We start from the raw sequence: 16,700 nt of genomic DNA, 5'->3' as shown, positions 1-16,700 counted from the left end.
CACTGCATCACAATTCCAGTGGGTCAGAAGTTTACATACACTAAGTTGACTGTTCCTTTAAACAGCTTGGAAAAATCCAGAAAATTATGTCATGGCTTTAGAAGCTTCTAATAGGCTAATTGACATCATTTGAGTCAATTTTAAGTGTACCTGTGGATGTATTTCAAGGCCTACCTTCAAACTCAGTGTCTCTTTGCTTGACACCATGGGAAAATCAAAAGAAAATCAGTCAAGGCCTCAGATTATTATTATTTTTTTTTTTTTTGGGACCTCCACAAGTCTGGTTCATCCTTGGGAGCAATTTCCAAATGCCTGAAGGTAACACGTTCATTTGTACTAACAATAGTACGCAAGTATAAACACCATGGGACCAAGCAGCAGTTATACCGCTCAGGAAGGAGACGCGTTTTGTCACCTAGAGATTAATGTACTTTGGTGCAAAAAGTGCAAATCAATCCCAGAACAGCAAATGATCTTGTGAAGATGCTGGAGGAAACAGGTACAAAAGTATCCATATCCACAGTAAAACGAGTCCTATATCGACATAACCTGAAAGGCTGCTCAGCAAGGAAGAAGCCACTGCTCCAAAACCGCCATTAAAAAAAGCCAGACAATGGTTTGCAACTGCACATGGGGACAAAAAAAATTTCCTCTGGTCTGATGACACAAAAATAGAACTGTTTGACCATAATGACCATCGTTTTGTTTGGAGAAAAAAGGGGGAGGCTTGCAAGCCGAAAAACACCATCCCAACCGTAAAGCACGGGGGTGGCAGCATCATGTTGTGGGGGTGCGTTGTTGGAGGAGGGACTGGTGCACTTCACAAAATAGATGGAATCATAAGAAATGAAAATTGTGGATATATTGAAGCAACATCTCAAGACATCAGTCAGGAAGTTAAAGCTTGGTCACAAATGGGTCTTCAAATGGACAATGACCCCAAGCATACTTCCAAGGTTGTAGCAAAATGGCTTAAGGACAACAAAGTCAAGGTATTGGAGTGGCCATCACAAAGCCCTGACCTCAATCCTATAGAACATTATTTTGTTGGCAGAACTGAAAAAGCATGTGCGAGTAAGGAGGCCTACAACCTGACTCCGTTACACCAGCTCTGTCAGGAGGAATGGGCCAAAATTCCCCCAACTTATTGTGGGAAGCTTGTGGAAGACTACCTGAAACATTTGACCCAAGTTAAACAATTTAAAGGCAATGCTACCAAATACTAATTGCGTGGATGTAAATTTCTGACCCACTGGGAACATGATGAACAAGCTGAAATAAATCACTCTACAATTATTCTGACATTTCACATTCTTAAAATAAAGTGGTGATCCTAACTGACCTAAAACAGGGAATTTTTACTAGGATTAAATGTCAGGAATTGTGAAAAACTGAGTTTAAATGTATTTTTCTAAGGTGTATGTGAACTTCTGACTTCAACTGTGCATACATACACTACTATTCAAAAGTTTGGGGTACTTAGAAATGTCCTTGTTTTTGAAAGAAAGCACATTTGTTGTCCATTAAAATAACAACATTTGTCAGAAATACAGTGTAGACTGTTGTAAATTACTATTGTAGCTGGAAACTGCTGATTTAATGGAATATCTACATAGGCGTACATAGGCCCATTATCAGCAACCATCACTCCTGTGTTCCAATGACACGTTGTGTTAGCTAATCCAAGTTGATAATTTTAGAAAGGCTAATTGATCATTAGAAAACCCTTTTGCAATTATGGTAGCACAGCTGAAAACTGTTGTTCTGATTAAAGAAGCAATAAAACTGGCCAACTTTAGACTAGTTGAGTATCTGGAGCGTCAGCATTTGTGGGTTTGATTAAATGCTTAAAATGTCCAGATACAAAGACCTTTCTTCTGAAACTCGTCAGTCTATTCTTGTTCTGAGAAATTAAGGCTATTTCATGCGAGAAATTGCCAAGAATCTGAAGATCTCGTACAACGCTGTGTACTACTCCCTTCACAGAACAGCGCAAACTGTCTAACCAGTATAGAAAGAGTGGGAGACCCCGGTGCACAACTGAGCAAGAGGACAAGTACATTAGAGTGTCAAGTTTGAGAAACGGATGCCTCACAAGTCCTCAACTGGCAGCTTCATTAAATAGTACCCACAAAACACCAGTCTCAACCTTAACAGTGAAGAGGCGACTCCGGGACTGGTGTTTTGCGGGTACTATTTAATGAAGCTGCCAGTTGATGTGTGAGGTGCCCGTTTCTCAAACTAGACACGAATGTACTTGTCCTCTCGCTCAGTTGTAAACCGGTCAGACAAGTGAAAATTATGGTCAGTAAAGAAAACGTGTCAATACTTTGCCCCTTGATAACCAGCTCACTTCTGTATGTTGTAAAATCGTTACATGGTCGCTGCCCATATCATTGCATAGTGCAGAAAATACATGAGTTCAGGGCCTTGCTTTAACAAAGTTAACCACATTTACTGTAGTGTCCAAAACATCTTTCAAACTGTCAGGCTTGGCAGCAAGAGCCTCTCGGGTGGATGCTGCAGTGTACCCAAGTGGCGTCGGGAGTAATTGCTTGCACACGCGTTACCACTCCAGTCTCCCTGTCATGGCTTTTGCGCCATCAGTACAGATACCAACATGAGCAGCAGCTACGTTTGGCTACATACGGACTGTTAGTGGAATTCCCGTGAGAGAGTAACAGTTAATGTGATTGGATGTACATTTAAAAAAATTACATTTATTTAACTAGGCAGGTCAGTTAAGAACATTATTTTCAATAATGGTTCTGCAGATTTTTACCTTGTCAGCTCGGGGATTCGATCTTGCAACCTTTCAATTACTAGTCCAACGCTCTAACTACTAGGCTACCTGTATTTGACATTGTGTTGTTACTTCGCTGAACACGAGATGGTTGAAATAGATTTTTGGCAGTGAAACGAGTCTACTAAAGGTGAGAGAAAAAAACTCACCCAAATGTATAGCCCCGTTCGAAAAATATAAAATGGACTGTTTGGTCTTTGATTTGATTAAATATTTGTATAGTCAAGAAAATAGTTATGGTGTTGGAAAGTCTTAATCACATACAGATACTACATTTGAGATGCATTTATTTTAAAAGGCTGGTCCTGAATTTCAAATTAGCAAGTCTGTACATTTAAAAAATAAAAATTGTAGATTTATTTCAATTTACATGGCAAGTATCTACTGATCAAATGAAATAAATGTCCCTTTGGGGAAAACAAGCCCTGATAGCAATTTACATTATCTATACACAAAATGGTAAAGGCTAAGATTTTAATTAAAAGTGTCAGGCAAATTAATTGTAAAGATATCCCTGTGAAAAGGTTCTCCATTTTGCAAAGCATGCCAAGCTGCCTATCATGACCTCCATTGAGATCATTCTAGTCTGTATCTCTTTGGATCAAAACAAGATGTTATTCTGAAAGGAACATTTGATGGATCGATGCTGATTGCACTCAAAAATGACATCTGGAAGACAGATTACAAATAAATAAATAACCAAACAAATATAAAGAGCCACGTTTTGTCCAGTGGCATTACTGACTGCCTGTCTTTTTAAAAATTGGTTTTACTGCCAGATGATTCTGATGTATTCAGAGTCGATATTCAATCCATTGCAGCTAAATTGTAGAACAATTTTGAAAAGACATTTTGTGCCAAAATCATAGCCTTATGACCTATTCTAAATGTCATAATGAGAACGTATGCATTGAGCTCCATAGTAAGTAAAAACCAGTCTATAGTCTAGAACATGTTTTTCCAGCCCAGTCAACCTAACTGATCCTTCATTAAATCTATGGAAAGACAGTCACTGCGACAATATCAAGCATTTCACAAGTTTGGCTTCCTGCCACCTGACAAACATTTCAGAAGGAATAGTAGTTGATCAAGTTTGGTATGAGGGTTTTGTAGTGGATTGTTGACAGGGAGGCCAGCCCCTGGTCACGATTAGTACCTGGCTTCCCGATAGAGACAACCCCTAGTTGTGAACTGTGGTTGTGCTGAGCCTGATGGCAGGGCCAGCACCCCATCATGGACCAGGGTTGAGCTGGCCCACCATTGTGCAGGAAGCCACTCAACAGTGTGGCGGGCCAATGGCTCATCACAAACTTGCAGTACAGCCTGTTTGTTAGGCCAATGTAAAGGCATGACAATGGATGTCATTTAAATACTATGAGGGTGGTTGATTAAGCAAGTGGATTCAGGTTGTGGCTAATGAAGATTGGATGCAAATTGGGATGGTCACAGCTCTATGTCCATATATGGAGTTTTGGTAATGGCCTCATTCCAATGTGTTCCTGCTTCAGGGGGTGCATTGCAATATTAATGTTGGTGCCGGTTGTGTGGCATTCCTGTTCAGGGCCACATTTCAATATGAACTCTGTACCCATATATGGAGTTCCTGCTCGAAGTCTACATTCCAATACAGAAGACAATGCCCATATATGGAAGTTCCTGAAGTGTCTTCTGAATCTTAAAACTCTCCTCTTGAAATCGATTTATTAACACGTCAACGGCCAAATGTTTTATACTCCCTCCCCCCAATACTTTTTATTCCCTTTCCACGGCAAGACAGTTATACTTTATTTTTAACCAATCTATGGCGCAACACAGATGCAGTCTAAATAATCCAGCACCTGCACAGGATTATGTTGACGTTGAATTTGATATTACTAATGGCAGATTAATCACTAATGGCATAACTACAATCAAGATTGCAGAATACTAGGTTACTAATGCATTGCACACTGTTGCAGACCCTCTGGAAAAATAAAGCGAAAGTAAGGTTCCAATGATGAGAACAAAATCTCAAGACATCTGCTAAAACAAATAAGCAGCTGCCAAGATCCAGGTTAGAGCTCATGTTACAATGTAAGATGTAAAAGGCACGGGAAACATGTGAAACACCTTGTGAAACTTCACAATAAACCATGATGACAAATACATCTGAATTTAGTCAAACTAAAAACAAAACTTAATGTTTATTCATAAATCTGCAACAGTTTTTCATTAAAGGAAGTCTTTAAACTCCCATCTAATGGAGATTAAAAAAAAAAAAAAAGTTTATTTTTTTTAAATACTCTAGTTTTAACCAATGGCATATCCAAAACATTAGCATGTGCAGTCTCTCCAAGCATTAACAAAACCGGTTTGAAAACATTCACATCAGTGTTGTACAGTAAAACAATTTGATAAATTGAGAAGGTGAAAGCTAATGAATGACCCATGTCAGACATCCAAAAACACAACTTCTGGATTAAAGCAGTAACTCACTGTGCAAAACAGGTCTGATCATTTCTCACACCACAGGTCACTACAGTGCCATTTCAGACAGGTGAGTTGGATATATACCTGAGCTACTGTATTTAGAAAGTGGCATTGTATGGCTGGGAGGAGTTAATCTCAGAGATTAGCTTTACCAGGGTTTAAGTGTCTTTACAGTTGGATGTTATATGACAAGATGCTAGCCCTGGATGGATCTAGGACAAGAAAAGGGGACATAGATGACAAGTGATAAAAGTAGTGGCAGGTTCAGAACTTTTTCCCTGGTCGCTTTCCCATGAGCACAGATACCAGTCCAGCTCACCTTGATTGCACCTCTCTCCAGGCTCTTCAAAGACCACCTATCACTGCATTTGGGACATTTCCAAATGCATTGAGTGAAAACAAAATTGGCTCAGGGGGAAGCAAAATTTCTTATCTTACATTATGTCTGGGTTTGAGACCAACCCGAGACTGTATTTCAAGACTTTGTGGGCAATAGAACCACGCTGCTGGATATAGCCATGCACCATTGTGCTGAGCACTCCACCTCAATTTCACAGCTAACATCTGAGAAGAGGTTATTACAATAATACAGCAAGGCCACTGAATACATGAACAAGACATCCAGAGGGACAAAGAAAGTACCTTTGAAAGGAGGGAGAACCAAGCCGCTAACTAGTCCCCTCCAAATTCAAACCCAATGTTTCAGCATTCAGTAGAACACAATCATTATGATAATAACAGTGATCATAATAAGAGTATGAATAGTAACACTGATAATAGTCACAATAGAAGTAGTAATAGTTAAAGTCTGGGTGTGGTGGTTTGGAACATGAGGTTCCAGTATTCCATAAGGGAGTGCTTTCAGGAGTTCCTCAGCAGATCCATACAAGTCATGAAGAACAGCACATGGCAGCAGCTCAGCACTTAGCAGCCAGGTTGCACTGTCCCTTATTTTATCGCTTCCTTCTCCAACCCGAGTGTCTAGTTATGTTTCCCCTCTTGTTCCTTTGCCTTGGGTTAATATTAAACATGTTTATTTTCTTCTTTTAGTGTTTTAATTTAACAGCCATTTTCACATTGCATACTTCTGTGTCCATTCTCTTGCTAGTCTGTTGTACCTGTAAAACAAAATGGAAGGTTTGCATGATACCAGAAAACTAGCACACCTGTATTCTTGAATATTCCACAAATAATTTAATGCATCATTAACCAGGTTTCCATACAACCTTTTTTGGAAAGTACAGATTTAAAAAAAACTTAAACTCAAGACAGGCCTGATGGAACAGCCCCCCAAAATAAAACACATTCCAAATGTCAACAAAACACGAGACAAGGAGAGATCTTACTGTCTGTAAAATTATGCGAGAAGACGATGGTAATACCTTTATGTGCAAATATTGATATAATAACCATCATCTTGAAGTAAACTTGGAGTCACAATATGTGTGGTCCTCCCACTACAACTTGGAAAAGCATGCAGTTTATGACGCTACAGATTAAATAAATTATGATGAACTTCACAGGGTGGTGAAAGTGCACAGTAATGAGTGATGATGCTCCTTTCCAAAAATATAGAGGGTCTTATTCTGGTGACATGATGATCAATGCTTGGCTGCTGTTTGACAAAATAAATAATAATAATCTTGCTCTTTTGTCCATAATCTCACCATGAAGGCTATCCTACCCACACCGTATCTGCGAATTGTTGGCTAGAGCGCACGTGCCAAGACCAGCGTGGGCACACTCGCAATGTAACGCAACATTTTCTGACAAAAACATCAGTAGAGTTGAAAATGCAATGGAAACCCATTTAACTTGTGTTACATTTTTTTAACTTGTTTATTCAGTACATTATTCAGGTAATTTAACCACAAAAGTTAATTTTATCTATCCACAACAGGCCAATTTGATGGAAACATCTTTGGTGGGAAAATTCACATTGTTTTTATGCAGATTTTAAAATATTCATATGATAATCTGTCACAAGTTGGATGGAAATCTATCTACTAATACCAATGTTATGGTGAAAAGACCTTCACCAGGGTTGACTGAAAAGTTGGGAAGAAATTAATTCTATTGACCAAAACTTTGGAATTAAAGATATTTAATTGTTTGTGGACTAGGCCCTATTCAAGAATACCAGTATGCTGGAGTTTCAAAGCAAGGGAATAAAATACTGTATGTCACACTCACTTTTCCCTGTCAGCTTTGTAGGTGTGTGCAATCTCTGGTACAAGCGGGTCATCTGGGTTCGGATCGCAAAGCAGAGAGCAGATTGACAAGAGAACTAATAAGGAATGGAAAATAAAAACAATCAACTTCGGATAGCTGCATCTAAACCCCCTCCAGCTGCAGACATGCATGACAAGTCAACAAAAAATATCCAATAAATTGTATTATCCAAAAAGTAAACCAATTAACCATGCATGTTCTTTAAGGGGAATGATAAGCCTTTAATACACCTACCAACAGCTCACATCCATATTGCTATGACAACCATTACTGTTGACTACCTCTATCTGAGAGCCATAAAGTGGCACATGATGATTGCCCTTTTCATGTCAAAAATGATACATTTATTATTCTGACAACTACTTGAAGTAGAAAATAAAACAATTGATTGCTGAATTTGATCCCTAATTGTCTTGTACATTATTACCAGGAGAGACATTGACTAGGTCAAACAATTGTTTCTTTAAAATGTTAGGCCAAATCTTAAAAATATAAAATTACTGCTTTTTAACAAACCACCTAAATGTGTATGCTTAGTTTTAAAATAAGACAAAGGGATAATATTCTGTCTGGCTGTCATATGAAAACCAATGGTCCTCATATATTATATGCCTTATATTTAAAATGCATTGTCCATTAATAATATGACTATATAGTTATACTGCATGTAATGACAGGAAATATTAAAATCAAATAAAATTTTATTTGTCACATACACATGGTTAGCAGATGTTAATGCGAGTGTAGCGAAATGATTGTGCTTCTAGTTCCGACAATGCAGTAATAACCAACGAGTAATCTAACCTAACAATTCCACAACTTCTACCTTATATACACACAAATGTAAAGGGATAAAGAATATGTACATAAAGATACATTCCAACCCCATGTCAGATCTTATACCAATATTCACAGTGGCTTACCTTTTGATACAGTGAGTGCAGGCGACCATTGCGATCTCAATATATCCAGACAAATACTTCCATTGCTGTTGATATTAGGGTGGTAGATCTTTGTCGTGAACGCAACCTGCAATTTAATTAAGTATTTTATAAACCACCAATTGTGTTTCCTAATGTCAACTGATCTTATGTGATTTTTTACTCACCTTTGGTGGTTTGAAGGGGTAATCTGTAGGGAAGTGAATAGTCAAGAAGAACACTCCTCCCTGATAAGGACTGTCATTCTAAAATAAAATAAAAACATGTTTAGAAAGAAGATAAGAATACCCTTAAAGTTTGATGCTAAGCTATGTGCTAATAAGAGAAAGGGAAGTTAAATCACATACCGGACCCATTATTGTTGCCTGCCAGTGAAACACTAAATAAAATTACAAAATGGGTTACAATTAATACTGAACAATGCAATGTCACAGCCTCGCCCATCACGTTGCTGCCCATCAAAAGTTGCCTAAAATGTATGTATTGTGTATCTGTGCAAATCACAATACTGAATGTCTGACAGACTAGAACTAACTGTTCTAAAAAAAACATTCCGACATGGCAAATATGACATTAATATAAAGCATTTATTCCCTAGCTCCTCCCTACTTACAATCATCTCCAACTGGTCCCGCTGAGCACTGTGCAGGTGGATCCCTCTGCAAATCTGTCAGTTCCTAAATCAAATCAAATCAAATGCATTTATATAGCCCTTCGTACATCAGCTGATATCTCAAAGTGCTGTACAGAAACCCAGCCTAAAACCCCAAACAGCAAGCAATGCAGGTGTAGAAGCACCTGCGATATTAGAATAGATATTAGAATAAGAATAAATAAAAAGCAGTGTCTAAAATTCAAACCTTTGTATCCACTACTAAATGTTGCCAGGAAGTAGAAAATTCAGTCATGGATATCAAATCAAAGTTGATTTGTCACGTGCTCCAAATACAACAGGTGTAGGTAGACCTTAGTGAAATGCTTACTTACAGGCTCTAATCAAGTGCAAAAAAAGGGTAAGTGAAGAAATAAACAGTTTTTTTTTTAAATACATGAAAAACAGTAGCAAGGCTATATATAGTAGCGAGGCTACATACAGACACCGCTTAGTCAGGCTGATTGAGGTACATGTGGTTAAAGTGACTATGCATCTATGATGAACAGAGAGTAGCAGTAACGTAAAAGAGGGTATAACTGTCATTGCTATACATTTTATAAACAGATTGCATAGGTAGTCACATCTAGGTCATATTCACTAGTGCACACAGTTGCTTTGCAACAAATTCAAATTTCTTATTGCACAAGTTCAGGTAGTCCCTCCCAGTTCCAGTCTATTTGTAGTGAATATAACCCTGATTCAGACACTGAGCAACAATGTGACAAAACTGACATTCAGATAGGGAAAAATAAATAGGCTAGCCCTACATCAGTTTGATGACGGTTGTCTGGTTGAGCACAGAGTTGGGGTGAAGGGTGTCACTGCCAAATTAACAACCAAAGCCTCTCCTCAACTTTGACATTTAGGCTCACATGACCAGTTTTACTCAGACTGGTCTCAGACTAGACGTAATATAGTAAATTTAATTCCGGGACACTAATTAGTATAATACAGCACATTCGGAAAGTATTCATACCCCTTGACTTTTTCCACATTTTGGTACGTTACAGCCTCATTCTAAAAATGTATGTGTGTCCGCCCCTCCCATCAATCTACACACAATAGCCCACAACGACAAAGCAAAAACAGGTTTTTAGAATTGTGAAAAGAAATACAACTGAAATATCACATTTACAGTATTCAGACCATTCACTCAGAACTTTGTTGAAGCACCTTTGGCAGCGATTAAAGCCTTGAGAATGACGCTACAAGCATGGCACACCTGTATTTGGAGAGTTTCTCCCACTCTTCTCTGCAGATCCTCTCTAGCTCTGTCAGGTTGGATGGGGAGCGCTGCAGCACAACTATTTTCTGGTCTCTCCAGAGATGTTCGATCGGGTTCAAGCCTGGGCTCTAGCTGGGCCACTCAAGGACTTGACCCGAAGCCACTCCTGCATTGTCTTGGCTGAGTGCTTAGGGTAGTTGTCTTGTTGGAAGGTGAACCTTCACCCCAGTCTGAGGTCCTGAGCACTCTGGAGCAGGTTCTCTGTTCATCTTTGCCTTGATCCTGACTAGTCTACCAATCCCTTCCGATGAAAAACATCCCCACGTCATGATGCTGCCACCACGATGTTCCACCCTAATGATGGTGCCAGGTTTCCTCTAGACGTGACGCTTGGCATTCAGGATAAAGTTTTCAATCTTGGTTTCGGCAGCCCAGAGAATCTTGTTTCTCATGGTCTGAGAGTCTTTAGGTGCCTTTAGGCAAACTTCAAGTGGCCTTTCATGTGCCTTTTACCGAGGACTGGCTTCGGTCTGGCCACTAACATAAAGGCCTGATTTGTGGAATGCTGCAGAGACTGTTGTCCTACTGGAAGGTCCTCCCATCTCCACAGAGGAAGTCTGGTCACTGGCGCTCTGTCATCGGGTTCTTGGTCACCTCCCCGACATAGGCCCTTCTCCCCAATTGCTCAGTTTGGCTGGGCGGCCAGCTCTAGGAAGAGTCTTGGTGGTTCCAAACCTCTTCCATTTAAGAATGAAGGAGGCAACTGTGCAGACATTTTTTGGTACCCTCCCCCAGATGTGTCCCTCGACACAATCCTGTCTCTGAGCTCTACGGACAATTCCTTTGACCTCATGGCTTGGTTTTTGCAGTGACATGCACTGTCAACTGTGGGACCTTATAGACAGATGTGTGTGCCTTTTAAAATCATGTCAAATCAATTGAATTTACCACAGGTGGACTCCAATCAAGTTGTAGAAACATCTCAATGCTGATCAATAGAAACAGGATGCACTTAAACGCAATTTTGAGCTTCATGGCGAAGGGTCTGAATACTTATGTAAATAAGGTATTTCTGTTCTATATTTTTTATAAATTCGCAAACATTTGGTCGCTTTGTCATTATGGGGTATGTGTCTAGATTGCTGAGGATCTTTTTTAAAAAGATGCACATTTTAGAATAAGGCTGTAATGTAACAAAATGTGGAACAGTCAAGGGGTCTGAATACTTTCCGAAGGCACTGTATGTTACGTTTGATATGGCTACATAAGACAGAAGGTGGTTGGTTGGGGTGGATGGGTGAGCATATAACGCCAGCATCTAGCAACCGAAAGGTGTTCAAATCTCATCACGGAAAACATTAGCATTATAACTAATTAGCAACTAAACTTTTGGCTACTTTGCAACTACTTAACATGTTATGTAATCCTTCCCCTTTAACCTAACCCCTAGCTAACACTAGCCACAACAAATTGGAATTCTTAACATTACATACGTTTTGCAAATTTGTACAAAATGGATGGACATCCACAAATGAATACATACAATACAAACGTTAAGATATACTAACTGGAGAGTCTCGGGCTTCATTTCACATCTATCCCCGAGTCCAGGTTGGTTTCACTACACAGGCCCTGACTTAATTGTACCATATTGTGAAGTTGTTACACCATGCCAAGTATCCCTACTCAACTTTTAATACATTAATACAGACAAAATACAAACAGACCACTGTTGTTTCAACTGTTCACCAAAATGACATATTTGAACTGTTATGGTCCACTAGCCGTGTACCATTTGAGGTAATATAGTATGACATCACTTATTGTTGTACATAAAGTAGTACACTTCCTCAATATTCTAGTTAGCTAACATTTTATGAAAACGCTGTCCATTCTGTTATAAATACACTTGTTTGCCACAGCGCCCCAGTTGCTATTCCATATATGGCAACATTGGGGTTAAGCATTTGGCAACAAGCAAACAGCTGTCATATGTCACGCGTGCGCATTACCTTCCAGCACACTCATTCATTCAAGATGGCAAAAGATAGGTACCATTAGCAAGCTAACGTTAGCTTCAAAATTGTACTTTCTCACCCGGGTCACCAGACACAAATACATGACTAACTTGCTTATTTATTTTACACTCACAAGGTGGTCATATTACTTGCACCCCAACCAAATGCCGTTAGGTAGGTACAGGCCCGTTACATTAGTTAGCTGCTAACGTTAAGTGAGGACAGCTAACTAGCAAGCAAAAAATAATGTCCTGTTAAGCTAACAGCTTAGCATAGGCAGCATGAAATGCGTCAATTGCAAAAGGCCACCATTGGTTTCTCGTCTTTGTCTGTCTATCTGCCAAGTATTTTCAAGGGGAGCACAAACAAGTGCTTGTTACATGAAATGTGGCAAACGATTTTGGAGAACCATACTTATTGTAAACATAGCTAACAATTTAGCGGACTAGTTGCAACGCAGGATGGCAGGAATAAATAAGCAAACAAAAACTCACCTTTTGAATTCTTTTCAACGCCATTGCTAGTTTAATTAGATATGGGTCTCTAATACACTTGGCACAGATACCTTGGGTTAAATTACGATGTTTTTCAAACCAGTCACGTTGTGTGTATATAAATAATGTAACAATCGTGGTGTTTTCGAATAAAACTGCAGTTTCCACGATAGAAGGTTGCGGTTTTGTTAGGTTTCTCACCCCCCTCTCTCCTTCCACTCACTGGCAGCATCTGCTGCTGGAGAGCATTTCCAGAATATCGCGAGACAAGGAATTAATTGGGCAGCTGACAATTTTTTGTTATTTTGATTGAAATTAATTTAGGCCTAAGTACCCTATCTCCTGACAATGAAGGCAGTTACACATGACCATCGATTAATTGATTGCAATACCTTTGTTAGAAAGAACATTTATATCCTTTTGATAATTTTGTAATTATTGATTCGTAATTTATTTTGGTCAGTCGTGGTGCAGATTATTATTGTGCATAATTAGCTGGATAAGAAGAACCAAACATTAATTTAATTGTTTTCGAAGTTGTTATCCTGTTTGGACCACTATGCCAAAGACATTCAACATCAAGCCTATTCCAACAAGACTAAAATGTGGATGAGGTGGGTACAACATTTTCAAATTAATTTTAATGGAGGGCTCAAACAAAATAACCATACTAAGCATACATTTACAGGGGAAATCATTTAGCAAGCAGGCGCACACACAACAACTTAATAAACCACACCTCTGTCCACAAGATGTCCCTGTTTACTTCAGGGATAATCAGGGCCAGCTGATTTAAGGGCCTTTTTTTATTTTTTATTTTTTATTTCACCTTTATTTAACCAGGTAGGCTAGTTGAGAACAAGTTCTCATTTACAACTGCGACCTGGCCAAGATAAAGCAAAGCAGTGCGACACAAACAACAACACAGAGTTACACATGGAATAAACAAACATACAGTCAATAATACAATAGAAAACATCTATATACAGTGTGTGCAAATGAGGTAGGATGAGGGAGGTAAGGCAATAAATAGGCCATAGGCCAATATAGAAATTAAACACTGGAGTGATGGATGTGCAGAAAATGAGTGTGCCAGTAGAGATACTGGGGTGCAATGGAGCAAAATAAATAACAGTATGGCGATGAGGTAGTTGGATGGGCTATTGACAGATGGACTATGTACAGGTGCAGTGATCTGTGAGCTGCTCTGACAGCTGATGCTTAAAGCTAGTGAGGGAGATATGAGTCTCCAGCTTCAGTGATTTTTGCAGTTCGTTCCAGTCATTGGCAGCAGAGAACTGGAAGGAAAGACGGCCGAAGGAGGAATTGGCTTTGGGGGTGACCAGTGAAATATACCTGCTGGAGCGCGTGCTACGGTGTGTGCTGCTATGGTGACCAGTGAGCTGAGATAAGGCGCTGCTTTACCTAGCGAAGACTTATAGATGACCTTGGGCCAGTGTGTTTGGCGACGAATATGAAGCGAGGGCCAGCCAACGAGCGCATACAGGTCGCAGTGGTGGGTAGTATATGGGGCTTTGGTGACAAAACGGATGGCACTGAGATAGACTGCATCCAATTTTCGGAGTAGAGTGTTGGAGGCTATTTTGTAAATGACATTGCCGAAGTCAAGGATCGTAGGATAGTCAGTTTTACGAGGGTATGTTTGGCAGCATGAGTGAAGGATGCTTTGTTGCGAAATAGGAAGCCGATTCTAGATTTAATTTTGGATTGGAGATGCTTAATGTGAGTCTGGAAGGAGAGTTTACAGTCTAACCAGACACCTAGTTATTTGTAGTTGTCCACATATTCTAAGTCAGAACCGTCCAGAGCAGTGAAGCTGGATGGGCGGGCAGTTGTGGGCAGTGATCGGTTGAAGAGCATGCATTTAGTTTTACTTACATTTAAGAGCAGTTGAAGGCGATGGAACGAGAGCCGTCTGGCTTTGAAGCTCATCTGGAAGCTAGTTAACACAGTGTCCAAAGAAGGGCCAGAAGTATACAGAATGGTATCGTCTGAGTAGAGGTGGATCAGAGAATCACCAGCAGCAAAAGCGACATCATTGATGTATACAGAGAAAATAGTCGGCCCGAGAATTGAACCCTGTGTCACCCCCATAGAGACTGTCAGAGGTCCAGACAACAGGCCCTCCGATTTGACACACTGAATTCTGTCTGAAAAGTAGTTGGTGAACCAGGCGAGGCAGTCATTTGAGAAACCAAGGCTGTTGAGTCTGCCAATAAGAAAGTGGTGATTGACAGAGTCGAAAAAACCTTGGCCAGGTCTATGAATACAGCTGCACAGTATTGTCTCTTATCGATGGCAGTTATGATATCGTTTAGGACCTTGAGCGTGGCTGAGGTGCACCCATGACCAGCTCGGAAACCAGATTGTATAGCGGAGAAGGTACGGTGGGATTCGAAGTGGTCTGTGATCTGTTTGTTAACTTGGCTTTTGAAGACCTTAGAAAGGCAGGGTAGGATAGATATAGGTCTGTAGCAGTTTGGGTCTAGAGTCTCTCCCCCTTTGAAGAGGGGGGTTGCAACAATTGTGGCAGATCATTTTCGAAAGAGAGGGTCCAGATTGTCTAGCCCGGCTGATTTGTAGGCGTCCAGATTTTGCAGCTCATTCAGAATATCAGCAATCTGGATTTGGGGGAGGCTTTGGCAAGTTGCTGTGGGGGGTACAGGGCTGTTCACCGGGGTAGCCAGGTGGAAAGCAAGGCCAGCCGTAGACAAATGCTTATTGAAATTCTCAGTTATCGTGGATTTATCGGTGGTGACAGTGTTTCCTAGCCTCAGTGCAGGGCAGCTGGGAGGAGGTGCTCTTATTCTCCAAGGACTTTACAGTGTCCCAGAACTTTTTGGAGTTTGTGCTACTGGATGCACATTTCTGTTTGAAAAAGCTAGCTTTTGCTTTCCTAACTGCCTGTGTATATTGGTTCTTAACTTCCCTGAAAAGTTACATATCGCGGGGGCTATTCTATGCTAATGCAGTACGCCACAGGATGTTTTTGTGCTGGTCAAGGGCAGTCAGGTCTGGAGTGAACCAAAGGGATGGGACATGCTTATTTAAGATGGTAAGGAAAGCACTACAGTTAACACAGTAAACACACATCTGACAATTCATGCACACCAATAACATAACTGTACTCATAGCTTGAGCTTAATATAAGCTATATCAGTTTGTCAACAATATTTGTTGGGGGAAAGAAACATATTTGTGGATCCAAAGTTTGTATGAATAAAACATTTAAAAAATGTATAAACACCTTGAATTTATATTTTTTGCAACTTATAACCATGTAGTTGGATATAGCTCCATTTCCTATTTTATGGTGGACCTATATTCGCCATGCATTCTTGAGTAGAATAGATTCAGATTCTATACTGAACAAAAATATAAACGCAACATACAGCAACTTCAACGATTTTACCGGCTTACAGTTCATATAAGGAAATCAGTCAATTGAAATGGATTATCTTGGCAAAGGAGAAATTCTCACTAACAGGGATGTAAACAAATGTATGCAGAAAATTGGAGAGAAATAACCTTTGTGTGTATGGAACATTTCTGGGATCTTTTATTTCAACTCATGAAACATGGGACCAACACTTAACATGTTGTTTTTATATTTTTGTTCAGTGTATTATGTTTCTTCGGTATTATACAAAACAGCAGTTATGTAAGTTGTTAGGGTTTTGATGAAATGTGCAAATCATTTAGCCAATAGGCTACACTACATAGTCACACACACTCAATTGCAGAAACCACATACATTTGCTTTATATTAGATTTTCTATATAGCTTTGTCAAGTACCATGGTGATAGACCAAGGGATTGTTCAGTCAATATCCAATCATTGT

General features: G+C 39.7%; 1 protein-coding gene across 2 annotated transcripts; it reads right to left on the bottom strand.

The window, feature by feature from the left end:
* Positions 1-3,136: 3,136 nt before the first annotated feature.
* Positions 3,137-13,222, bottom strand: LOC109895901 (ubiquitin-conjugating enzyme E2 D4). Of its 2 annotated transcripts, XM_020489985.2 has the most exons (7): positions 12,838-13,222; positions 9,059-9,122; positions 8,793-8,824; positions 8,613-8,690; positions 8,428-8,533; positions 7,466-7,559; positions 3,137-6,390 (listed from the first exon to the last, which is right to left on the bottom strand). In XM_020489985.2, exons 1-7 carry the CDS (start codon positions 12,859-12,861, stop codon positions 6,345-6,347), a joined length of 444 nt encoding a protein of 147 aa, XP_020345574.1. In that variant the 5' UTR covers positions 12,862-13,222; the 3' UTR covers positions 3,137-6,344. The 2 variants fall into 2 exon arrangements, with proteins under 2 accessions (XP_020345574.1, XP_031685929.1); XM_031830069.1 differs by lacking the exon at positions 8,793-8,824 and having other exon boundaries at positions 12,838-13,111.
* Between the last annotated feature and the right edge of the window lie 3,478 nt (positions 13,223-16,700).

This window comes from Oncorhynchus kisutch, linkage group LG8 (assembly GCF_002021735.2).
Source record: "Oncorhynchus kisutch isolate 150728-3 linkage group LG8, Okis_V2, whole genome shotgun sequence".
Lineage (NCBI taxonomy): Eukaryota > Metazoa > Chordata > Actinopteri > Salmoniformes > Salmonidae > Oncorhynchus > Oncorhynchus kisutch.
The sequence above is the reverse complement of the archived record's forward strand: the minus strand, read 5'-3'. Positions and strand labels throughout refer to the sequence as shown.